The sequence below is a fragment of the Schistocerca cancellata genome, chromosome 4 (genome assembly GCF_023864275.1).
Source record: "Schistocerca cancellata isolate TAMUIC-IGC-003103 chromosome 4, iqSchCanc2.1, whole genome shotgun sequence".
In the NCBI taxonomy this organism is placed as follows: domain Eukaryota; kingdom Metazoa; phylum Arthropoda; class Insecta; order Orthoptera; family Acrididae; genus Schistocerca; species Schistocerca cancellata.
The window spans coordinates 715854515-715880982 of NC_064629.1; the positions used below are offsets into that span (position 1 = coordinate 715854515).

The window sequence follows — 26468 nt, forward strand, 5'->3', positions numbered from 1 at the left end:
CAGTGTGACTTAACAGAAGTCTTTTCCCCTGTTACTACTCCGTTTGTTTCATCTGCTGTCTCTGTTACAGCCCTGGAGAAATGTTTCTTTCCTTTTGGAAGCTATAGTCTATTTTGATAGTCATAGTGAATACATTTGGCCAACAATAAAAAACAAAATAACCTAAACTTCTGTTCTAAAGAAATTGAAGTAAAATTTGAGTAAGTGACAGATGGAAGATTGAAATCTAATGCTTATAATATTGGTCGAACATTTATTGGGAAATTTTTCATTCTTTTTTGTTAGTGCCTTCAGTATGTGTTACCTATTACTGTTTACATTTTTTTGTTTTCAATTACTTTACACAGGCACATGAGGAACTGTGGCTAGAGTGTGCTCAGAAATTAGCAACAGTTATTCAGCAAATCATTGAATTTGCAAAAATGGTGCCTGGTTTTATGAAACTCTCACAGGATGATCAAATTGTGCTTCTTAAAGCAGGTAAGAATACTTAGTCAATAGCATTTCTACTACTCTCAATGCAAGTTTCTTAATTTTTGTACAGGCTGTTGGTATTTTCAGTTGCGGTTTATTAGTCTCATAACATACATAATCAATCTCATTTATTCATGTACTGGAGACATCTCAAATATTTGTACTAAAATTTCACCACAAACAGAGAACTAATGCTAACAACAATATAATAATAATAATAATAATAATAATAATAATAAAGTTATGTTAGAGAAAATATCTAATAGTTAGCTCAAGTATCAGTTTTCCTTCATGAATTCTTCTACCAAATAGTAATGTTCCACCCACAAAATCTCCGACCACCTTGTTTTTAGATGATCTGGCTTTATCATAATTATATTTTTGACTATTAACTTATTGCATATTTTCATCCCCAGAGACTGTGCATATAATTTCAGTTGTCTAAGAACCATAAAATTCCCTTTCTTTCTCATTTTATAAGTGCAGCTAAACTGATTCTCATCAAATAATAGTTATGTGCTCTGTAGGATATAATAATGTGTAGGAATGGAACTATCAGGTTTCTTCTTTCCAAAATAATGGATGACAAGATTCTTTTTGCTGTGCAATACATATGTATCTGACAGTTTTCTTCTGCAGTTTCAGTATCTGAGACACAGTGCTTAAACTTCTCCAGAAAACTAGACCATACCTAATAACAGATTCAAAATAACTATGATATGCTATTTTTTTGTACACATGCCAGTAAAATTTCCTAGTATTTGCATTTAAAATGCAAAGCTGTTTAATTTATGTGATAGGATGTCAACATGTGTATTTGAGCTTAAGATCTTGTCCACTTTCATTCTGAGGATTTTGAGTATATCAACATCTTCTATAACTTGATTGTTCTACTGCATTTCAAGTTCCACACATCTTAAATTTTTTGTTTTGAGATGTAACATACAGGTTTTTGCAATGTTCAGTTCCAACCCATTTAACTAGTATCAGTTTTCTAGGGTATAGGGTGTGTTCACAATAGAGCTCAGAGTTTTTTCAGCATCATCAGCTTAAATAAAAACAGAATTATCATCTGTAAATAGAACTGATGGGACACTTATTTTTGTGAGTAAGTCATTTACACAGAGTAAGAAAAGAATGGGCTCTGGAATGGAGCCTTGAGGCACACCTTATGATACAGTAATTGAAACACCCATTTAGAGTAAGAATTCACAGCATTTGAATTGAGTCACCCTTTTCTTGTGTACTGCAAAACATTATGCATAAGCCCATATTTGCTTTATTTATAGATAAGCAAGGTATGGTTTACCGAATCCAAGGCTTTTGTAAGATTCCGGAAGATATCTGCAAACTTTCCTCCTCTAATCTAATCCTCTGTTTATGTTTTCAGTAAAGTTGTTCACCACATCCAGATTGTATACTTCAACACATCAGGAAAGCATCCCTGTTGGTTGATTATTTGATTTAGCGGAGGTGCTATTATATGATGTACTGTTTTAATCACATTATTGTGTATCCTGTCACATCCAACAATTTTTTTTATGCTAGTATAATATTTACCCCATCCTTTATCAAAACTTTTTTTTTAAATCTGTAAGATACTGAGCTTCTTGGTGAAGTTGAGGAAGTATACAATTTACTCTGGTATTATGCTACATTTATGAAGAATTCATTTAAACACTCTGATATTTGAGCTGGCTTTATAATAAGGCTATCATCATGTCTAATCCTAGGTATTTTATGACTACGAACTGTAATACCTATCTCTGATTTGACAAAAGACCACACTGCCATTGTCTTACTTTTATGTTTCAAAATAAAATTATTAGCCCTTTGTGTGGCTGCCTTCACAACTTGATAACCTCTAACATACTGAATGAAATACCTATTTCTGTTATATTTTAGTTCATTGTGAAGTTGCTTTTTCCTGTTTCTAAAAATTATTATACTTTGAATTAAAAAGTTTAAGTCCAGTAGTCATTTTGTTATATACTTGTATGGTTTTAATTAGAAAGATTTTCTTGAACATTTCAAGAAAGTTACTTTAAGAAATTTTTAGGTTACTAGATCTTCAAATACAGTGATCAGAAGACCATTTAACTTCTTGTTACTTATTTCTAAATATAATTGAATTTTGAAGTTCCTTTTCATATGGCTTTCAAGAGAGGGCAGTATGTTGCATTTTCAGTTATTTGTTTGACATAGTTACATCATTTTCCACAAGTGGGCAGTTCTTTACAATGTTCTTCATATTAACATTTCTTGTTAACTTAATAATTAAAACTACTTTCCTGTTTAACTACTTCCTACTTTCTAAGAGAAATGATACTAAAGATTAAATGTTATTTACTTCATTTATTTTATTCATAAATTAATTATGTGTTTCAGTTGTTTGATTTGATTGACTAATGTAAATAATGCTTCAGATATATTATTTTTGTTTCTGTGATTGGTCTTTCTGCATCTTCAATTAGCATGTTGACACAGTTGTTAAGATTTTAATTCATGTTCTAGAAAATTAGTATTCAGCTACTATGCAGCCATGCTCATATGTTTCCCCTGATTTCACTAAATCATATGCACAATGACTTCTTTGGGAAAGTTTCCTTCCCTTAACCTCTGCAACTGTACAAGAAGTCCTTCACCAGTGACTTCAGTGTCAACAAGATATTAAACTCTGACTTCCTCATTTGTTTTAGACTTTAAATAAGTTAGAAAGGTTAATATGTTTAACATTCTTCTATTTACATTGTCTGTTTGTCTCTGTGTAGTCACAGTTAAGTGTACTATTTAATCACAAGACTTAAAATTTCACATATTATTTTGTGCAAGTATCTTACCATCTCTTTAATATAGGTTCATCATCATATATAACACAGTTAAATTTCAGACAGTTTTGAGATAAAGCCAATATATATCATATATTTCATAAGAAATGTGAAGGACTCTCACTGCTATTTGTTGTGAGCTCTTCACAAAAAAATGTGACCTTGGCCTTTTCAGTATACTACTGATCTGCTATAGCCTTCACTAAATCAATGTCACAGGCCTCATCTATTTTACGCTGATTGTCCATTACAGTTACAGCAAAGATGGTTATGTGAGTTGTTTTAAAACTGCATTTCTTACTAATGAAGCAAAAGTACTAGCACAGTCATTCATTGTCTTATACAATTATTTGTTACACACACTGAAATTTTTTTCAAAAATGTTGATGTTAATTTACAGTTAAAATACCAATAGTTAATTTGTTGCAGCACACTATTTATAATAATAATAATAATTAGAAGAATATTTGAAATTTTAAAATTTATGTAGTATTTTAACAGAAAAATACAGATTTTGAAGAAAATATAAGTAATAAAGTACTGTGTGTGCCTTTTGTTCTGATAGTTGTATTAAGGTAAGAAGCTTGTGAGTTTCATAAATCACTAGTTTCATTATTTCACACACATGCATACACGGAATATTTGTTACTTCATAAGCAAATTCTATGCTTTTCTTTGTAAGCATTATAATATTCTTGCCTCACAGGTAGTTTTGAGCTTGCTGTGTTACGGATGAGTCGATATTATGATCTAAGTCAAAATAGTGTACTCTATTCTGACACAATGCTGCCACAAGATGCCTTCTATACTAATGAGACTGCTGAAATGAAGCTGGTGACATGTGTGTTTGAATTTGCAAAAAGTGTAGCTGAACTGAAGTTAACAGAAACAGAACTGGCATTATATTCAGCATGCATTCTGCTTTCAACAGGTATGTACTTTATAAACATGTTATTTCAAAACAAAATCTTCTTTTAATGTCATATATTTTGTATTAATGTGTCATACATGTGTTTTTGATGACCTTCCTTAATTGTGATGTACCATGGGCTTACATGTTGCAGTTTGCATAACTGGCTTTCATAGATTATTTAAAAAAGAAAAAAACTGATTTCTTATGAGTATTTTCATTCACTGCTGAATTACAGAATAATTTTGGGTCAAAATTTAACTTCGTGTGACAATGCTGTCTGTTTCACGTATGACACAGGCACTGTGCCCAGTGTTGTGCAGGAGTTAATACCAGGGAGGCAGGCTCTTATCACCGCTTATTCTCCTTTCCATTCTTTGGGCTGTGGCAGGTGGCAGGTGGCAGTTCAGTTTTATGTGAACTGATGAGTTAGGAGCAGCCTTGGAAAGGAGTCCAAGAAAATCTTAGCAACATCTGACACTTCACATTGGTGTGTCAGTAGCATCTGTTCATAGATCTCTGCACAAACTCAGTCACACTTTACAAAGTAACACTAGTGCAGTAACTGACAAACTCAGATAATGTTTTTTTATTTCAGGGTAGTAGAGGATGGTTCCTGTCACCAAAAATAATTTGTAATATTTTCATAAATTCATTGGCAGTGTGTGCATTGGCATTGTCCTCTACAAAATAGCTTTTAGTTGTTAAATCCCAAGAAAGATGTTGCAATATGTTCTTCCATATCTATCATAAGTTAAAGTTTGCTGGAAAGAGATGTCATTAATTTGTGTTGCACTAATTGCACATAGTGCTCCTGTTCTCACACAATACAGAGGCTCTTTGTTTAACTGGCGAGGATTATTCAGAATACCAACCTCATTACTGTTCTGTGAGTTAACATTCCTGAAGAATGCAGAAAAAATTAAAAAAAAGAGCATTTGAGAATCTACTTCTCCATAGTGCACAAACTGCCATAGCCAGTTGCATTACTGATATCAAGTGACAATGTCAGAATCGGTCTGTTGGATGGTTAGAGTTAGTTTGTGCACAACTCTGGGAGCAGATGCTACATGGAACCAGGCAGAAGTGCTGAAGGCACCAACAGTTATCTCAGATTTCTTTCCAAGGCCAGTCCTAACTTGACAGAATTTGGTTGAATCTGATACACTACCCATCAAAGAGCAAGGATCAAGCAACAGTGTAAACAGTAAACACAACCTGCCACCTTTGTAGTGGTTCCCACTAACACTGTTGATAAAATATTGATATATCAATATTTTTTCCATAAGGATTGATCTATATCAGTGATATTTTTTCCACCAATATGTCAATATCAAATGCTAATATTTTTACTTTATATTATATTTTTGTCACAATTTTTGGTAAATATTTGATGTTGTTCTTTCAAAGTTGTAGTAGAACATAATTTTCCTTTCAGTGAGTGAAGGAGTCTTACTAATTTTCAAGCTTTCATCACACCCAGTCTTTCTCTTTTGACTGCGTGAAGCAAGTATATGTGGCACAAAAGAAGATTGCACTGGGGGGGGGGGGGGGGGGGGTGATGTGAATGGAATAACAAGATTTCCAAGCATCAGCATTCTTCAAAAACAGTTGCTGAAAAAGATGAAAAAGAATCTAAATGCCAAGACTGGTCTTCTCTGTGGATGGAGTTACCATTGTTAGCAAAGTGGTTATGCCGAGCATGAGTGTACATTGTTTTCTTTAAATTCTTGCTCTGAGAGGAGTAGGCATGCTGGTAGCTTGTCAATGTGTAGAATATCTAATAATAAATCTGTATGTAAATATACAGCTCTAAAACCTGCTGTGTATTTACATTGTGCAGCCAATATTTTTATAGGCAGATATGTTGACATATTTCCATTGATATATCCGTACTTTTTCATATATTAAGAGTCAATAATGATATTTTATAAAATATTGATGTATTGGATTCCTGATATTTTTAAAAATATCAACAGTCCTAGTTCCCACACAATACTTGACATGGGAATGGTGTATGGGAAACATCCTCTAATTTCAGAACACAGAAGTATATTAAAAGAACTGTATCTTGTATTAGTTGTGGAACATCCTACAAGGACCTTACTTAAGAAAACTTAATATTTTAACAGTTGTTTCATAATGCATACATTTGCTAATGTCCACTGTTATTAACAATATCTGTAGTTTCTAAAAAGTAGTGAGAAGTATAAACATAATGTGTGTGTGTGTGTGTGTGTGTGTGTGTGTGTGTGTGTTTTGTCTGCATCTCCTCCTAAACCACTGCTTCAGTTAAGAGGGGCGGGGGGGGGGGGGGGGGTGGAGGGGGGGGAAGGATCAGATGGACAGATGGAGGGGGTTAGGGTAGAAGGACAGAGAGAGAAGGGGAGTGGGGGAGGTGGACAGAGGGAGGGTGGAAGGGAAGATGGACAGATGAAGGGTGGAGGAGGACACAGGCAGAGGAGGAGTACATGGACAGATGGAGGGTGAAGAGGATATGAATAGAGAGAAGGAGAAGAAGATGGACACAGAGAGAGAGAGGGAGGAAGATGAGATGTGTGCAGTTTGACATGTGTGTACACAGGTGAAGCCTAAGGTAAAGAAGAAAAAAAAAACACTTTCTATAAAGACTTCACAGGCTTAACATTTCTACAGAAATGAATCGCAATACATGGCTACACATGTTTACAACAACATGCCAAGGTACACTGACTCCTTTGTGGGTAATTTATTGGAATTAAGGACTGAATTTGTTGGGCTACTTCTTTTACTCCATTGAAGAGAATCTTCACAGAAACAATTAATATTTATGTATCTACTGGGTTATAGTATAATCAATATTTTAACTGTAATATTCCAATATTTCATAATGTTAATTGATGTCATTGGATTGTTTTTCAATAAAACCAACATTCTTACCTTTTTGCCGCATCCCAGAGATTCCTTTCTGTGGGATCAATGGAGTATGATTAATATAATGAGGTGTAATAATCTGGCATGAGATGTTCAAATACAAATTACTACAAACCATCATCAATGCAACCCATTTTTCTTCTATGTTGTGTTGTATCCTTGAGTGAATCTGCAGGTATGAAGCTACACCTATGATGTAAACTGTTTTGTGAGAATGGAGTGTTGTACATCAGAGGTTTTGTATCAGTTTAGTGCATACATTCATAGCATTTTTGTTTTGCATTTTGGCATTCTGGTAGCTATAGGTTTATTTACTGATTGTCAGTTTTTATTTATAGTTCACTGTTGCTATTTGCATTTACATATTGTCATTTTGTCATTTGGAGATAGTGAGCAGAGCTGTGGATGCCAGAAAATGGAATGCTGAGTAGACAAATCAGAACGTTTCCAACATATTATTCTGTTTGGGTCTTATAGAGTGGTGACAGCAGTGGAGTCAGCCAGGAATTTTGATTCTCCCCATTCAGGAAGACCTTAGTTTGATGAGCATCATTTATACACATTAATCCTCACTCATTCGTGTCAGTGTGTTCAAGAACTGGCAAATACAATGAACTGTGGCCATTCCACTATCATGAGACATTTTTAGCTTCTAAGCTTTGAAGCCTGTTTTTGATCAGCTTCAGTTTGGAAATTCTTTTTTCCACTGCTGTTTCTGACCACAAGACACAGTTACGGTCTTAGAGTGACCTCATTATTAAGACAAAAAATTGACATTTTATGGGTCCTGGTTTGGGTGAAGTGAGATACGGAAGAAATAGGCTTTCTGCAGAATTGAACTCATTCCAAACTGCCAACATTCCATTAACCATTCCTGTAAAAGTCTTAGTGGTTTTGTAAACTGAAGTGCCACATGACTGACTGGATGCCACTTGGTATTTGATACGAGGATCAGGGTGCTACACCATAGCCTAGGTAGCCTGCATACATGTGGCACTTCTTAGGTACACATACGCCGACAATGCTTCTGCATGCATCTTGTGACCTTACATTGGACCTATAATCTGCCACACAACATGTACAACACAGATATTCTACTTATTGTGCATAGTTCTGTATCACTGTGTTGAGTGTTTCTTCTTCATGAACCATAGCTCTTCCCTTTGTAATAAACATATAGTTCTTCCTACACTATTTTTGGATGATGTGTATGCTTTTCTTTAATCCAGGGGATGTTAATCTTTTATATTATCATTTTTATTCAGAATAGGCAAACTTTGTTCTGAATTTAGACTATGTACATGCTCAGGAGACAGAGGATTAAATTAGCATAAACTACCCTGTCGCTAGCTGCCTCTCACTCCCTGCTGTCAGCCATTCTCCCCCACCCCCTCCCCTCACCTCCTCCTCGCTACCTCCTCATCTCTCAACACAACCCCTTAGATCGGTCAGGGTACTGGGTGCTAAACTAGGATAATGTGGTTGGCTTGGATGGATGGATGGATGGATGGATGGAGAGAGAGAGAGAGAGAGAGAGAGAGAGAGAGAGAGAGAGTTAAGAACGCTTCATGAAAATATTTATTATATTGAATATTAAGGTCTAATTAAATTTATACTAAGTCATGTCATATTAGGGTCACTTAATTTTGGTAACTCTTTTCGTACATCATTTTGGAGCTTATTTGTGACCTACAGCACTTTATTTCCCAAATACCATGTGCCATAAAACAGGTTAGTACTAATCTTTTTGCAATTTTAGATCGCCCAGGCCTTAAAGGTTTGGCTGAAATCAGCCGACTGAGTCAAGCAGTGTTGAGAGCACTGCGCTTAGAGTTGGATCGGAATCATGCTGTGCCCATCAAGGGAGATGTCACTGTCTGTGATGCTATGCTCGCCAAGATAGCCACACTCAGGTTTGTGTTACACTGTTTTTATTCCCAAGTCTGAAGTGAATGTTGTGTTACAGTCATTATTTCAACAGCCATTTTTACAAATTTGTGTTATCATATTTTATGTAAGTGTGAAATCTGGTGCCAAATTGCTAGTGAATATAAGAAAATAAACTACCATTTGCATGGAAGTATTGCTGAGTAATCTTAGGAAGGGTCTTGATATTCTTATGAGGTGCTGTATGCTGTATTATTTCTTTTTTACAGCTGAACAGTGCATCAGCTTTCTTACCCTATATTTTAGGAATCTGTCAACATACTATGATCTCTGTGCACCCCATTGCAATTTTCCACATATTTTGTGCGAAATGAAAGTCTTGAGGCAGCCTGAAATGGACTCTTCACTTGTCATGTTGTTAATTATTATAGTGTGAAAAACTATACAAAAATTGTTCTAAACTGTTTGTAGTTTGGATTTACTGCATTTTGCATCATAGAAAAACAAATAAGAAGTATAATTTGTATTTAGCTGAAAAGCCTTGGATGTAAAGTAATTACAGCGATTTCGTATGGAATGCCTGTGGCAGTGCTGTTGCATCATACATAATATACCAGGCATTGCTCGATGTGCGATGATCTGGTGAGAACCAGTGACATGTACCATCCACCTAGCCACTGAAGTGGATCAATAAGAACACAACTTGTTTGGTTGGCAGTTTTCTTGCAGAATGCTTGAAGATGCACATGTCTTTTAAGAGGACTGCTGCTGCTCAGAGACACAGGGGAAATATCTGTAGCCGGCCGGTGTGGCTGTGCGGTTCTAAGTTCGTCAGTTTGGAACCGCGTGACCGCTACGGTCGTAGGTTCGAATCCTGCCTCGGGCATGGATGTGTGTGATGTCCTTAGGTTAGTTAGGTTTAAGTAGTTCTAAGTTCTAGGGAACTGATGACCTCAGTAGTTAAGTCCCATAGTGCTCAGAGCCATTTGAACCATTTTGAAATATCTGTGATTATAATGTTAGGTGGCCTGCACAAGATACAGCAAAACAAGTCAGTGGTAGTCCATACAGAACACATTAAGTTGGTTGAAACATACATTTGTAATAATTAGAGGTCTGTGTGGATGTCTGCAGTCAGTATTTTCAGCTAAGAACCTGTACCAATGTGGATATCCAAGGGTATATCTATAAATATACACAGTACTAATAATTACTTTGTAGTTAAAGGTTAATACTAAAATTTTGGTCTTCTTACATTACACGTGATTGGTGAAGTCTTCTACATGAAGTGACATTGCAAACTGAATGTAAAGGTAGCCAAAGTCTAAAGGTATTTGTGGAATTTTTGCAAAGGCATGGCTTGAAAGAAATCTGTTTTCTTTCTTATCTCCTAGTTACAAGTGTTTTACATGCACTAATTTGTGCTAATTGTGAAGCATGTGATGGATAACATCCCTGGCCAGTGGCTACCTGCATTGTAGATAATGTGAAGTTTCTGCCACTCTCCATTAATTCTTTGTAGCACTTGGGTGATTGAAGTTTGTGAAGTATCTGCACTGGCAAAATAGAAATGCAGAAAACACAAGACCAGAAACAACTTATTGGACTCACCAAAACGAAACAATAATGCAATATCCAAAAGAACAACTGACTCAATCCCAACTGCAGATCGACACAAATAATAGTAGTAATAATACTAATAATAAAAAAGACCCACTGCTTCATGGGGAGTGAACACAAACAGTTCTACAATGTCAAGAGGTTCGTTGACTATACCAAGAGATCGGCCAGGTAGAAGAGGCATCTGGCCGTAACGGCAGCTCTGTATTCTTGTGAGCGATGCATTGAACTACCTTTTGCCGGCAGTGTGCCACCTTATAAAGCCCATTGGCAAATGTATATGCCAGAACTATTTGTGATCACATGCCTGGCATAGCAAAGTTGTTTCTAGGCTAGCTGCAAACTCTGGTGAAGCTGTTCTGCAGGCTCTGTGAACGGATAGGTGCTACGATGTCCGAAGTGTGCGGCCACAGCAGTGTGCATCAGAGTTAAGACTACTGAGAGTACATTAATAAAATAATAATGTGGATTTTATTCTGTTAAAGGTGAAGCAAGGTGACTGTACACTAAACAACAACACAAATTCTGACTGATGATTTGTCAGTAGTTTGGGTAATGTTTTGATGCTAAGGAGAAAATTAAGGATATAGTGGCTTTTTTTACATATTCTTGCAGTGAACGCTAAACTAAGGTTGCTTACTCTAGGTGAGGTGTCAAAATTCCTTAACTCTTTATAAATTTAATGGAAGTTGCAACAAAGAAAAACTTGTCAACCTCTTCAGTAAAGACATTTTACCTTTTGAATTTGCAAATGAAGGTGGTTTTGTTGAAACAGCACCCTCTGTTATTGATGTGGAAGCCAAATATGAGGCAGTGACTGCTAAGGACTTGCAAACTTATCCAGTTATAAATTCAAGGAATTCACAGAAAACCACCAATCTTCTACATGAAACTGTTTTGAGAGAGGTAAAACAAATTTTCGGATGTGTAGAAGGGGCACTAACAACTGAACTATGGACAAATTTATATAAAAAAATAAACTATGAGAGTGGCTGCACATGAAATAACTAACAGTGAAAAGAGAAAACTTGGTGACTGAGTGTAGTACACCAGTGATTAAAAAAAAGAAAAAAAATAGAGGGCGAGAGAGAAATGTGGAGCTGCTGAAGATATTCTCAGTGTTTGGTTTATTTGGAACCATTGAAAACTGTCCATTTGTTACAAATAGAAGTCCAAATGTTGTAACAGCAGCTCACCCGTGTAATGGACTTTCATGCTTAAAACACATCCTCGGTACTGTGCTAGAGTAGTGAGCTGCAGGGATCAATAGGATCTCGTTAAGTTTTGGAAAGAGATGACATTCAGCATTGTTGACAAAGGTTGGTGAAAGATGAAATGGACACCTATTGCAGCTAACTAGACATAATACACCTCATTAGTCCATAGTGGTTCCAAGTTTTGGCTACTTTGTACAAGAAAAATGAAGCTGATTTAATTACCTCTATTAAAAAAATTTATTGAAAGACACAATGAAGCTTTATAATTCTATTTACCAATGCCTGCTATGGTCTTGAAACTTCTAAAAACACAAACCCTTAATTTGTATCTGTAGTAGACATTGAAACTAATCTCATTTCTGGAAAGGGGTGAAGGTGAGACTCCATTTTCAATTAATTTGAAGGCTTAAGAAAAACTGCTTTTGATATATAAATGGGAATCAACAAAAACACACTCTTGTAATATATTAAAATGCTAAATATCAGAACTTGAAATGATCCACAAATTTAGGAAATAAATAGCAAGAAAGTGTCCACAGATCAAATGAAAGGTAAATACTATATCCAAAGTTCCCATAAAGAAACAGAAATGTGATAGATATTCCAATGAATAGCATGACACATCACAAGGCGAATCTAAAAGAGATATCAGCACTCTGAGGATGAAACAGTGACATTTATCAATGAAAAAATTCAGTTTACGGCATGGAATGACATGATAGTTTGCTTTCACAGACAAAAGCATATATCCCTATCTTTTGAAGCAGGTGAATGTTATATTACTCCTTTCCATCATGCAACACACCATCAGAGGGGAGTGTCTTTGCTGTGGAGCAAATAATCCTGGACTATTGCAAATCTTTCAAGCCACAGGCAACTGATAACATTATTTTTCTGAGTAGTATATTTTAAAACAGAGATAGCTGTACAGATTCCTCAGTCTTAGAGATAAAATTATTTCTCATTTTCTAAGTTTCCCAATTGTTCCAGTTTTTTGTGATGTCTAAGCCAGCATTAGATGGATAAAGGAAATATGTAGTGTAAAATTAGTGATGTTTTTCCTTTAAATTTTGATGTTAGACTTACTGCAATGACAGCCTTACATTATTGTTGCTGTGGTTGTTGTTGTTGTTGTTGTTGTTGTTGTTGTTGTTGTTGTTGTTTGTAATAGCCACTATGGACCACATTAGTTTCAACTATTGATTTTCTTCCTTCTCCTCTACATTTTCTTCAGTCTTCATATACATCCATTCTGGTTTTTTGACCCCTGAATTACTGATTATCTGTTTAGAAAAATAATTGCATAATTTGGTTGAGAGTCTATTGGGGTTCATTCTTTCAACATGACCTGAGTATATCCACATTTTTTTTATTATATTTCCACAAAGTTCGTTATTAAAAAGTGTTCTGCATTCTTTCTACTGTTTCAGTTCACTGTTATTGCCCTTTGTGATGGAGTGTCACTATGTTGGTTTCAGTACCAGTGTTCTGGAGAGAACACATAAGTTGTTGACATGTTTAAAGGCTAAAGAGAGCAAGACACTCTTCTTCTTGGAGTTTTTGCACAGTCACGTGTACATTCTGTTTCTATTGTACCAACATCTTGCTTACATCCAAGCTATTATTTTTCATTTTTCAGTAACAGAAGTCACTTATACAATTATCAAAAGGTGCCACAAAGTTATGTGTAGGCTATTCTAGGATACTCCATCCACTGGAATCTTAGTTTCATGGTGTGATTCCAGTCTGTGTGCCACATAAAACACAAGTAATGAGTATTAAATCAGTGAATCCATTGATTTTTCTCTTAAATATATTTCCAAGAACACATTTCAGTGCTAATTACATGTGGAAGTATAGCGCACTAACATGTTTAATATTATGGTGAATTTGTGTGCATGAACTACATAACTAGCATATAACAGTACATGAGATGAGATGACACTTTGTAACACAACTTCATTTGACTTCCAATGTTGCCTAAATGTTTCATGTAAAATTTCCACAAAATCCATACCAGCAATTGTGGCAGAAAATTTTAACTTATGATATTCATTTAAAAATGTGATAGGATATGTATTGTTAAAATATGATTATGGCTGGGCCCTCCACATTTTTAGTTTGTGCAGTGTAGATTAAGAGATCCTACTTCAGTAAATGAAAATTCAGACAAGGCATACCAAATATCTTAATGTGACTAACAAAATCATAATATCATAATATCAACAGATGAAAATAAGACTTACAGATGGAGAGTGGATAGCATATTTCTTATCCAGGCAGACCTCTAGTAATACATATGGAACTGAATGACTCAAACATGACAGTAACATTCACTTATTGGCATGTATAGGATGCTCTTGGCTGATGCTTGATTTTCCTCATGCCTCTGCTACAAGACCACAAGGTTTGCAAATATCTCTCAGGAAGAAGTGAATGCAGATAACAATTCTTAGTAGCAACAGATCATGTCATTCTCTAGTGAATGAAGGAAATTGTAGTTTCTTTCTGAACAATCACTTTGTATAGTGTAGTTTTCAAGAACTGTTATTTGATTTCATTACTTTCATCAGTTCGGTATGCACTTATAATGTTTCAATATTTATGAGAGCATAATGAATCAGACATGTTTGTTCTATGCTATAATTTCCATTTTCTCTTTAGTTTATAACGAGGATGATATTTTTGAACTGCAAATCTATCATTACTTGTTATCTGCTTAAACTGTGTTCCTCCAAATTATAATTTCACGAATTGTTGTTCTACAATACATAGTATGAATGATAATGTGTATATGTGTCGTGTAACATGAATATGTCAGAAATCTGTCAAGCTCGATAAACTTCCCTCTAGTTACAGCAATTTATTTGATGAGCTGTTTTTCCAGTAAATACATGAATAATGGCTGATCAATAATACTCATGTAGAAAAGGATAATTTTTTTTTTTAACTTAGCATAGAAGTGAACAATAATACTTTGTAATTTTCTTAGATGATATACATGTATTCTTCAATTATTTTATTTGTAGTGTTTCTATACTAGCTTTTAAACCATTTTATCAACATAAATAAACTGTTCACTATGTGGTTTTTGATCTGTAAATTAAAATGTATTAATGTAAATGTGGAATCCTAAGACAGATTGGAAACAAAATTCAGCCAGAGCAGAAAATACTGATGCTGCTCCATGAAAGCTGGACTGTTTCTCTTTTGTCTAGTGTTCTTCTTTGCTAGTACCTTATTTTAATATATTTACATTGTTTAACTGGTTCCTATGAAACGACATGAGCCAGTTTAAGCTCTACATTACATCTTGAATTGGTCTAGTTCTTAAATTTTTAATGCTAGCAGAAGAGCATCATCCATTATCCAACTTCTCCATTTCTTAGAATGATATGACATATCACCTGGATATTTGCACACTTCTGTTTAAGTAGAGCAATTCGCCCTGTGTTTTCTGAATTTTGTTCAGTTTACACATCAGAAACCTTCTTTAGTGGACTCCTGTGGAATGCATAGTAGGAATTCTGACATTTAGGAACAAATGGCATAGCAACAGTTAACAAAGATTACTGTGTGTGGCAACAGCAGAGACTGGCATGACAGCACAGGAATGGTCAAAGAAAATTCAGTGTTGATGTAGACACAGCATTGAACATACCATCTACAAGTCTAATAAGCTTTAAAATGGGAGATGACAAAATTTAACTAGTTTAAAGTATGAAAGTACGTGCTGAATGACAATTCTCAGACTGTCAAAATAATTCACCAGAAAGTTATTGACCAATATTTTGAGAAGAAATTCGCGTGTATAAGGCGACATAAAATCCACTCTTTTGTTAGTAGTTTTTGGCATATTAAATCCAAAACTAGTATCATAAAATTTAAACATCAGTTTTCCAGCCTAGTATTCACATCCAATAGGAAATGACACAAGTAAAAACTAAGAGTAGAAACAATCTCTTGGCCCATCTCCTTCTCCCCACCTCTGCCCATCTGTACGTTCATAGCTGTCTCCTCTCTCTATCACCTCACTCCATCTCTGCCAATCTACTCCTCATTCCACTCTTTGCCTCTCTCCTACTCCTCCTCCCCCTCTCTATTATCTGCCTGTCTCCTCCCCCCTCCCTCTCTGCCTGTCTCCTCCCCCCTCCCTCTCTGCCCGTCTCCTCCCCCCTTTCCCTCTCTGCCCGTCTCCTCCCCCCTTTCCCTCTCTGCCCGTCTCCCCCCCTCCCACCCCTCTCTCTCTCTCTCTGGCCTTCTCCTCCACCCTCTGTCTCTCTCTGTTCATCTTATCCTCCATCTCTCTCTGTTCATCTTATCCTCCATCTCTCTCTGTTCATCTTATCCTCCATCTCTCTCTGTTCATCTTATCCTCCATCTCTCTCTGTTCATCTTATCCTCCATCTCTCTCTGTTCATCTTATCCTCCATCTCTCTCTGTCCATCTCATCTTGTGCCAGTCTCCCTTTCCATATTCTCCTGGCCCCCCTTCCTGTACCACTTCCTTTCCCATACCACCTCCTTTCCTGCCTTATTTTATTCATCTTCTCCTGTCCCATCTCTCTGTTCATCCCCTCTGACCCACATCTCTCTGTTCATCCTCTCTTCTATCCATCTCAACCTTTCCCCAAGCCATGCCCGTCTCCATGTGGAGCCCCTGCACAACAGGTTACTGAAGCAAGTCAATACTACTCCCACAAGATGGCGGTCATGCCAGGTAGTCTACATGTTGGGGGATTGAAGACTGTTTTTCATCCACATATGTATGCTGCCCCACAAAGCTGGTCAATAAAGAAAACCAATAGTACTACCATAACATTCTCATGTGGTTCAGCCTACATACTGTATCTGCAAAACTGTTTCTGCTCCTGACATATAGGCTGCTTGGAAAGTGGGTTGATAAGGCAGGTCAGTACTACTCCAAAGCAACACACTTGTCAAGCAGGACAGCTTATATGGCAGGGGCTGAAAAAACACATTTCCCATACCTCTGGTCCTATTTGAACTGGGCAGTCATAAACCACATAGTGTTGATACTCCTAAAGTTTGCTGTTCGTGTGGGAAATTTGGTAGAAATCAATCCAGGGGCATGGGAGGGGGTGGTGTTATGGCCAGCTTTTCCATGTAGTGTAGATGGCATTACTAATGATTCAGTTTAAAATGTGTTCCAAAATACTGCCTGGCTTGCTAAATTTGTGCAATATGTTGTCAGAGACAAAACACTAAGTAATAGTAATATAAGTACACAGAAAAAGTCAAACAAAAGACCACTAAGCTTCCTCTCTCTGAACACCCCTTAATCACCAATACTGATAGTATAAATTTTTGAGACTATGAAGAATGTAATGTAAAAGTATAAATCTTAATTGACAGCAATGTTTGTTTCTTCTTATAAAACAGACTTTATAATTTAAGATTGAAAACTCTGATGCAGTATTTGGTTTTGCCTCTACAGGGAATTAAGCATGTTGCATATGGATGCACTCGCCAAATTCAAGAGATCTACACCACATCTTGAGTTTCCAGCTTTACATAAGGAACTCTTTTCTGTTGACAGCTGAGTTCACTGCAGCAGAAGCTCAGCTAAGGTAAGCTGATTAAACCATTACACATAAAATTTGATTGGTTTCTAAATACCACAGAAAGTGTATGCATATATTCTTAGGTATCTGAAGTGACATATTTTAAATAAAATAATACTGGGTACCAGGGTCTGTAGCTAGAATTTGGAATACACTGATGAAAAGCTACTTAAAAAATAAAAATCCATTTTTTACACGGTTCAGTTTGCCAAGGCTTTTTATTAATGAGCAGTAACACTTACCTGAAGAGAACTGCAAAAAATACAAAAGCAATGACTGGCTTCCTTCCCTTCTACATTAACTTTCCTTATTCACTACTCATACACTGAGGACACTCACTGATGACTCCTGAACTGATAAGATGCTGCTGTGCCCCTTGCCTCAATTCTGGACTTCACGCTCAACTGCCCACCTGAAAAACTGAGCCAACAGCTATTACTGTTATGCTTTATACACCTTGAGACATGACACCTTGTGAATGGTTCGCTGAGTGGTCAGCGTGACGGATTGGTGTCCTATGGACCCAGGTTTGATTCCCGACTGGGTCGGTGATTTTCTCCGCTCAGGGACTGGGTGTTGTGCTGTCGTCATCATCATCATTTCATCCCCATCTGGCATGCAGGTCACCCAGTGTGTGTCGAATGTAATAAGATCTATACCAAGGCGACCAGACCTGCCCCACAAGGGGCTTCCCGTCCAATGATGCCAAATGCTCATTTCCATACCTTGTGAAAGCAGTAAACCATAACCATGTACTGAAATGAGATAAGGTACTGTAGTATTTTCATTCAGTACTACCCACTACTCATAGTACTCTAAGAAATTGTGAATAGTGTATTATGCATTACTTGTGAAGAATGTTTTAGCTGCCTTTTTAAATAAATGTGTTTTAGAAATCTTTTTCACTTTTTTTGGAAGTTTATTTCACAGTTTTAGCCCCTGATGTACTGTTCTGAATTTTTTGTTTATTTTGCTAGGTAAATATAAATCTAAACCAGCTCTTTTTCCATTATATGAATAGAACTATTAGTTAAGTATTTATGGTAGTCATATTTTCCCTAATATGCACCACAATTTGGTATAGGCACTCTCTTGGTGCAGTGAGAATGGCAAATTTTTAAATAGATATTTACAATGAGCCTAACTACTACTTCTAGTTATTATTATTATGGCCATTTTCAGGAGTTTAAAAATCATGTTAATGTTTTGTGCCTTTGATCCCCAGAATAGAATCGCATATCTGAGAACTAAGTGCATCTAGGCATAAAATGTTACCTTAAGACGTGAGATGTTACAGCATAGTATGCTTAGGTGATGACATTTTTTCTGCCAGTATCTTTGTATGTACACACCATGTTAGCTGACAATTTTCTCTCCTTCCCCACTATTATTTCATTTAGGAGATGAAGTGTCTATTAGTCTATTATGTGTGTGGACGGGGGAGGGGGGGGGGGAGGGAGGGAACATTAAATAAGTAATGAGACACATTATTATGAAAAGGAAAGATGATACTCACCATACAGCGGAGCTGCTGAGCCACAGATAGGCACAACAAAAAAACTGTCACAAATAAAGCTTTAGGTCAGTAAGGCCTTCATCAAAAATAAATGACAGTGTTTGCATGAGTGTGTATGTGTGTGTCTGTCATCTGGTTTTGACAAAGGCCTTACTGGCTGAAAGCTTTATTTGTGACAGTCTTTTTGTTGTGCCTATCTGCAACCCAGCATCTCCACAATATGGTGAGTAGCAACTTTCCTTTTCATAATATTGTTTCATTCCATCCTGGATTTTCCATTGTTTGATTTAATGAGACACATTTTTCTTCTCAGCTAGTTTTAGATGGGAAATGCAGAATTTGTTGTGGGACAACATGGAATACTCCCACTTCAGCCTCTGTAGTTTCATGATGTTCCAATAGATGTCAGTGCTATATGTAGCCTTCAATATAGCTTCTATAATAAAGGTGCATTCCAAGCAGAGAGCTGTCATTCAGTTTCTTATGACAGAGAACTGAAGCACTGCAGATATTTATAGGCACTTGCAGAATATCTACAGAGACCTGGCAGTGAACAAGAGCGTGGTGAGTTACTTGGTGAGGTGCCTGTCATCACTGGAACAAGGTCATGCAAACCTGTCCAATCTCCTGCAGGCCATCAGGCCACACAAAGCTTGACTTCTGCTATGTTGGTATGAGTGGACACTCACAATTGAAGTGATTAATGGATCACAATCAAACACCTTGCTGCACAACTGGACAACTCTGTTGGTGGTGCTGACACACTCATCTGCAAGTTGAGGTACTCAAAGGTGTGTGCACACTGGATATTTTGCTGCTTAACACAAGGCCATAAAGAGCAACAAAGGACAATATGTGTGTAATTGCTTGTGCACCATGAGGCTGATTGTGACAAGATGAAAATGGATTCGTCACTTCAACCACAAACAAAATGGAAATCCATGGAGTGATGCCACACCACCTCTCCTCCAAAGAAAAATTTAAAGCTGCACTCTCAGCACTTTCAGGTCACCATGGTGACCTGAAAGAGTTATTCTCTTCGATTTCCTCCCTCACAGTGCAACGATCAATTCAGAAGTGTGTTGTACTACCTTCAGGAACTGGAAGAAATGAAGAGGTCATGTTCACCATCACAAAAATGCGTACAAACTTCTCCTTCTCCATGACAACCGAGGCTTCACAAAGTCACCCAAGAGGTGCTCACAAAACTTCACTGGGCTATTCTTCCTCATCCACATGACAGCCTGGATCTCACACTTCCAACTTCCATCTGTTTATCCCAATGAAGGATGCACTCCATGGGAAGCAATTTCTGGATGACGGGGATATTATTGATGAAGCAAAACATTAGCTCTGATGTCAACCAACAATATAGTACCACATGAGCATATAGGCCCTCCCAGTAAGGTGGCATAAGGCTATTCCACTGACCAGACGTTATGTTGTAAAATAGTGTTTTGCAGTCAGAAGAATATGGAATAATGTGGTGTACTGGAATCCTTAATAATAGCAACCTTCTTTCATAAAAAGAGTTTTGCATTACTTAGTGAATGGCCCTCATATATGTAATGTCTATGGTTTTTTTTATCCTGCATAGGCCCTGGGTTTCATTTAGTAGATACAGTGTGTCATAAACAATGAAAAAATGACTTTGAAATAAATGTATGTATCAAGTTTCTTGTGACATCAGTTTCACACCAGCTGTACATAAATTGCATTTTTAATGTAAACTACTGCAAAATATATATGACCATGGAAGAATGGTCATTAACAAAATGTATCCATATTTTGACATGAACTTTACCGGAAGGACAAGAGATCAGAATAACTGGTACATGAGGCATGTACATGTGTTTAACTTGCATCACCGGAGTTTCATGAGTGCTTGTTTCATGTAAGCCCTTACCAGTGTATTCAGTTTGAGTGTTTGTGCAGCATCCTCATTACGTAGTTATTTCCTGAACTTAAACAATGTATTTACCAGTTGCTTTGTAAGTTTTTGAAAGTCAAAGATTTTTATCTAAGCCATTAAGAAGTGAAAATTAAATTTTTTGAACACATTATAAAGAAGCATTAGTTACAGAAAATTTGACTGAAATTATGTGGAAGAACATGTTCAAACTGAGTGGCAGATTAAAACTGTGTGTTGGACTAAGACTCAAACTCAGGACCTTTGCCTTTCATGAGCAAGTGCTCTACTGACTAAGCTACCCAAACATGACTCACATCCTGCCCTCACAGCTTCACTTCTGCCACTACCTCATCTCCTATCTTCCAACACTTCACTGCAAAGGGAAAAATCCAGTTCAGAACCATCCCCCAGACTGTGGGTAGGCCATGTCTGCACAATACCCTTTCTATTAGGAGTGTTAGCTCTGCAAGTTTCACAGGAGAACTTCTGTGAAGTTTGGAAGGTAGGGGATGATGTATTGGTGGAAGTAAAGCTGTGAGGACAGGTTGTGAGTTGTGCTTGAGTAGCTCAATTGGTAGATCACTTGCTCAACAAAGGCAAAGGTCAAGCATTTGAGTCTTGGTCCAGCACACAGTTTTAATCTGTGAGGAAGTTTCATAACTGTGTACAGCTATGCAGAGTAAAAAATTCATTCTTTAAAGAACATATTCCTTGAGACAACATTTTTGAGGCAATATCAGACAGAAACTGTCAGCCTTTTCACAGATCCACATTAAATGTTAGTGTACTTTCTCAAGCCAAAGCAAATTTTGTGATAAAAATCAGTATACAGAGAAAAGTCCTTTGCTTGAATTACAACCATGCTTGTATGACAGGTACAATGTATAAGAACTATTCATATCTCTTTTAAAACATCTTTTTATACAAAGCATTAATAATAGTCATCCTCCATTCTGCACCTACTGACATGTATGATTTTTGTACACCTCTCTCTCTCTCTCTCTCTCTCTCTCTCTCATTCTCTCTCTCCTCTCTCTCTCTCTCTCTCTCTCTCTCTCTTAAGGTGAGTCAGCCAGTGATCTCTTCAGTGCAGATGCACACCAGGTTTGAACTCGTACAGGACTCAGTGACATGCCATAAGTAATGAGGATAATGGGCGAAGGGGTACTGCATTAATAGTGTGTGGAGAAGTTGAGAATGTGGATCGAGTCATACTAGGGTACTTAGTGCAGTTGTAATGACCACTTTGTCTGGATGGCTTAGTGGTCAGAGTATCTGCATAGTAACCAGGAGACCCAGTTAGAGTCCCAGTCCAGTACAAATTTTCAACTTTCCCCATCGATTTCAATCAGTGTCCACTCACAGGCAACGTATGTAATTCCTTTGCCTTAATTCATAACAGCTGCTGGATCAAAATAGTGTGTGTTACTTCTCCAGAAGAGCAGACACCACATGTATATATAATTAAGGTGAGACAGCCAATTATCTCTTCAGTGCAGATGCACATAAGGCTTCAGCTCTTACGGGAATTGGTGAAATGCTGCAAGTAATGGGCAAGGGACACTAAATTAGTAGTGTAGGTAGAAGCTGAGAATTTGAGCCTGACGGGAGCTGTGCTCGGGTAGTCCATGCATTTTCAAGGACCACTGTCTCTGGAGGGCTATAAATATTGAAAAAGTAATCAAACTTCCTGTTACTGGTATTGTGTAACTTCTGTTGAAGACCAATCTGGAAGAGAATGTTGGTAAGAATGCATTAGCAAAATAAAGAGTGCACCCATCCACAAACTCGACAACATATCAGTGTGCTTCCATGTCAGACAGTGGGAGGTTCAATGGTCTCTGTAAAATGTGTTCCATGTATGACTATGTAGGTCTCAGCTGTGGAACTTAGAACCTTAGAACAAAGAAACATGTACATTTGTCTACTAGCTAAAGTTGGTATTATATGAAATTAGGATAGTATAATGTGGCAATTTTAGATGTGGGATGTTTCAAACTATGGTTGCATAAGATACTGGGAGTACCAATCAATTGCACAGTAACTGTTACCAAGTGCTTTGAGCACTCTGCTTCATTTTGTTTTGTTTTGTGCATACCACTTTCTTTTCTCACTATGAAATGAGCAAAGAGACTAATCATGGTAAGTTACAGGATTTGAGTGTTGGTTCAAATGGCTCTGAGCACTATGGGACTTAACTTCTGAGGCCATCAGTCCCCTAGAACTTAGAACTACTTAAACCTAACTAATCTAAGGACATCACACAAATCCATGCCTGAGGCAGGATTCGAACCTGCGACCATAGTGGTCGCGCGGTTCCAGACTGTAGCGCCTAGAACCGCTCAGCTACTCTGGCAGGCGATTTGAGTATGTCACTCACAACACCACAAGGGATCAGCCATCCATAAATCAGTTCTGCTTTCACAGGAACGTGGGTGTAGGCTGGCTGACCTGCAAGATGGAAGTGGGATTTGTTCCCCCTGCATGACTTCTTGCCCATCAAATGAGTGAAGTTATCATTTATTTACACTCATAGCTACCTGCTACACTATTGTATCTGCGAGTTATTTTAGGTTCTACTTCCACTCTGTGTACCTTGTCAGTTTTACCTGTAGCATTGTCAAGCATGACCCACAAAAATTTCTTCAATATGCTAATCAGGGTTTTGTTACTACAGATTTCGAATAAGTTTTGTGCAGATTTTGTATTACTGAACTGTGTGGGTGCTAATTTTACCAAAAATAGGTGCTTCATTTTCAGGTCCATAGGCAGAATCAAACAATGAAAAATCTGGGATGGAATAACAGTATGAATTATGATGGATTGCTGCTCAGTGCCTCCTCTATGTGATGAGTAGCAGACAGGAACATTTAAAAATAGATAGTAGGATATTTCTTAGCTACCAGGCAAAGTCCTTCATCAGATTGCGCGCGCGCGCGCACACACACACACACACACACACACACACACACACACACACACACACACACACACACGTTGTTGTTGCTGCTGCTGCTGCTATGTCTTACTTTACAATACAATCTATAGTGCTCCTTTTTTATGGGACAACCAAGTATTTTTACTAATGCATATAAGTATCTTTTTGTGCTACAAGTTCATATCACTTTTATATTAGGCCAGACAGAGATGAAAATAAGATTTGGAGCGTGTGTGAGTGCCATCACTTGGTGCCTGTAGTACACAAATCCCCAGTATGTCTGATAATTCCATGATTGACAACCTAAGAGTGGTCTGACTAGTAGTATTAGTTCAAACCCAAAGCAAACAAGAAATATATATTTTAATCATTTAGAGGAAGAGTAGAAATAAAAAAGAAAATCATGATAACTTTTTTATTTATGTAGTTGTACTTACTTCACTACTTCCCTCTACATTCACATATCTTTCAACAAAAGAAAGCTACTAATTATAAAAAAATTGTTTAATAATGGTAGTTGTTAATATTTTATTTTCAGGTAACCTTCCAGACCCTTTTTCATCACCTGCAGCTGTCAGCAGCTATGGAGAAGCAGTCTTTCCACTCCCGTTATTGTCACGGGGACCCTCTTGTTATTTACAATGAGTTCAACTGATGAATAAAAGACATCATTTTCTGTGGGGAGTATGTTACTGCAGTGATTCTTTTGCAACAAAGGAGACTTTCTGAGTGTTCAAAAATAGGTGAATGGCATTGAAATGTCACATTTATTTTTAAAATTATGGCTCAAGGGTGAGTGTTTTGTGTTATTTGCTGTGTTGGTCCAGACATGCTTAATGAGCAATGATGTGGAATATAAGGATGTTAGAGTTTTGCTTAAAACAGACTTTTAATATGTGGAATTGCAATGCTGAAAGGATTTCTTTACACAGAACTTGAGACATTTAGGTCCACTCCTTTTTTTCAATTTCTGTGTTTATTTTCACATAGCATGTATGCCAAAATGCTTTGCAGTGGTTATGTACAGTGACTAGTTGATGATCAAGATGTGTTTGGTTTTTTTATATCTTTCTAGAAAACAGGAAGTTTGTGTACCACTCACAAAGACATAAAAAGATCAAAATTTTTGAATTTTTTATTGGACTTACAATGTAGTACATGAACTGTAGCTATGTCTTTTTTATTTTAAAGAAATTTATTCTTAGCTTTTACTATCTGAATTTGTATTGTTGCAGCATACTAAAAGTGTGGAAATATTAAAATACTGATATTAATATAATGTGGTAATATGTATATACATATATCTATATATATATATCTCTCTCTATAGCAGCATATGTAAAAAGATTCTGTAATTTGGGTATTATGTTACATACAAGGACAGAAACACAACAGGTAATGATGAGCATTAACACTGATACAAAGTTAGATAAAGATGAGGGGAAAATGCATATGCTATGGTTAAGGGAAAATATTGCCTTATTAATAATTACAATATACTTAAATAAAGATAGTTTGTACTGTTCATTAGTGTTATGCACAGATTTTGTAAAAAAAATGAGATTTCATTTACTTGTACAATTGCTGTGGCAAGAACTGGTACAGTTATTCTATTCCTACTAACTCCTTATTGATTTTTGGCACACAAAATGTTTGTACTCATATTTATCAGATTTCATATACCCATGAGAGAATGTTAAAGGTAGAGTATATTCTGTTATGGAAGAGAGTCATTTTAATTTCTGTAAGAAAGTAAGAGCTTCAAATGCATATTTGACTGGGATGTTTCAACACCTTTCCAACATTTGCCATTCTAATTTCAGTTATTGTGTTCAAGGTTGTACATAGATATATATATATATATATACATAAATACAGATAATTAAGATTGGTTAATTGCTAGACAATATGACAGTAGAGTTTATTTATTTTTTATAGTTTATGTACTTTAAAGACTTCTCCACCAGATGGGAAACAATTCCTCACTTACAATGTTTTGCACAACAATGCCTTGAAATTTCTGCAGTTTTGTAATGTTGGCTGGTTAGTAACACACTGTTTGTTTTAAGAGATGACAAATGCACATACATAGTGTTGCTGCTAAAGTGGAATAACACTTGCTATAGGCTTCTGCATACTGAGCAACACAAACATTAGTTCTGTTTTAAAACCAGCTGATTGAAATAATTACATGAATTAATTCTGTCTACAAAAATTAAATAATGTAGTTGTAATTACTATATTAAATTAATATAAGCTATATCAGGTAAAGTATAAATAAATTTTTCATTTGTTATGGTACTGTCTTTTAAATTTTGTTGTGTTCAAATGTGTTTTTTTTTTCAAAATATTGTGGTTTTACAAAGCATCTGAAATAACATTTAGGATTTGTAAAGTATTTCTAACAATGTTTCAGGTCTTAATAGTCTCAGACATCTGGTATCTGCATAAGAAATATTAACATGACACTTCTGTTTGTCACACTTTCTTTTTGGCTGTGAAACTGGCATTATTCTCCTTACCTCTTGCCTGTTAAGTACAACTGACTTTGCTGCCTCTTGTTACATCTAATGTTCAGATATAATGAGAATTTTCAACATCAACTTATCAGTTATGACATCTCCTCTCTGTCTTCTTTAGGACAAAATTTGCCTGTTATTTATGATCTG

General features: G+C 36.4%; 2 protein-coding genes and 1 long non-coding RNA gene across 4 annotated transcripts in view; 2 read left to right on the forward strand and 1 right to left on the reverse strand.

The window, feature by feature from the left end:
* The window catches only part of LOC126183729 (uncharacterized), a 345488-nt gene that overhangs the window by 211562 nt on the left and 107458 nt on the right, over window positions 1-26468 (forward strand). The gene's annotated exons all lie outside the window — the stretch shown is intronic.
* LOC126183735 (uncharacterized) overlaps window positions 1-26468 on the reverse strand; it is a 153633-nt gene that overhangs the window by 123504 nt on the left and 3661 nt on the right. The gene's annotated exons all lie outside the window — the stretch shown is intronic.
* LOC126183732 (probable nuclear hormone receptor HR3) lies at window positions 406-25077 on the forward strand. Of its 2 annotated transcripts, none has more exons than XM_049925938.1 (5): window positions 406-480; window positions 4009-4233; window positions 8885-9038; window positions 17307-17439; window positions 24338-25077. In XM_049925938.1, the coding sequence occupies exons 1-4, from the start codon at window positions 423-425 to the stop codon at window positions 17410-17412; spliced, it is 543 nt and encodes a 180-aa protein (XP_049781895.1). In that variant the 5' UTR covers window positions 406-422; the 3' UTR covers window positions 17413-17439; window positions 24338-25077. The 2 variants fall into 2 exon arrangements, with proteins under 2 accessions (XP_049781895.1, XP_049781896.1); XM_049925939.1 differs by lacking the exon at window positions 406-480 and adding an exon at window positions 3176-3193.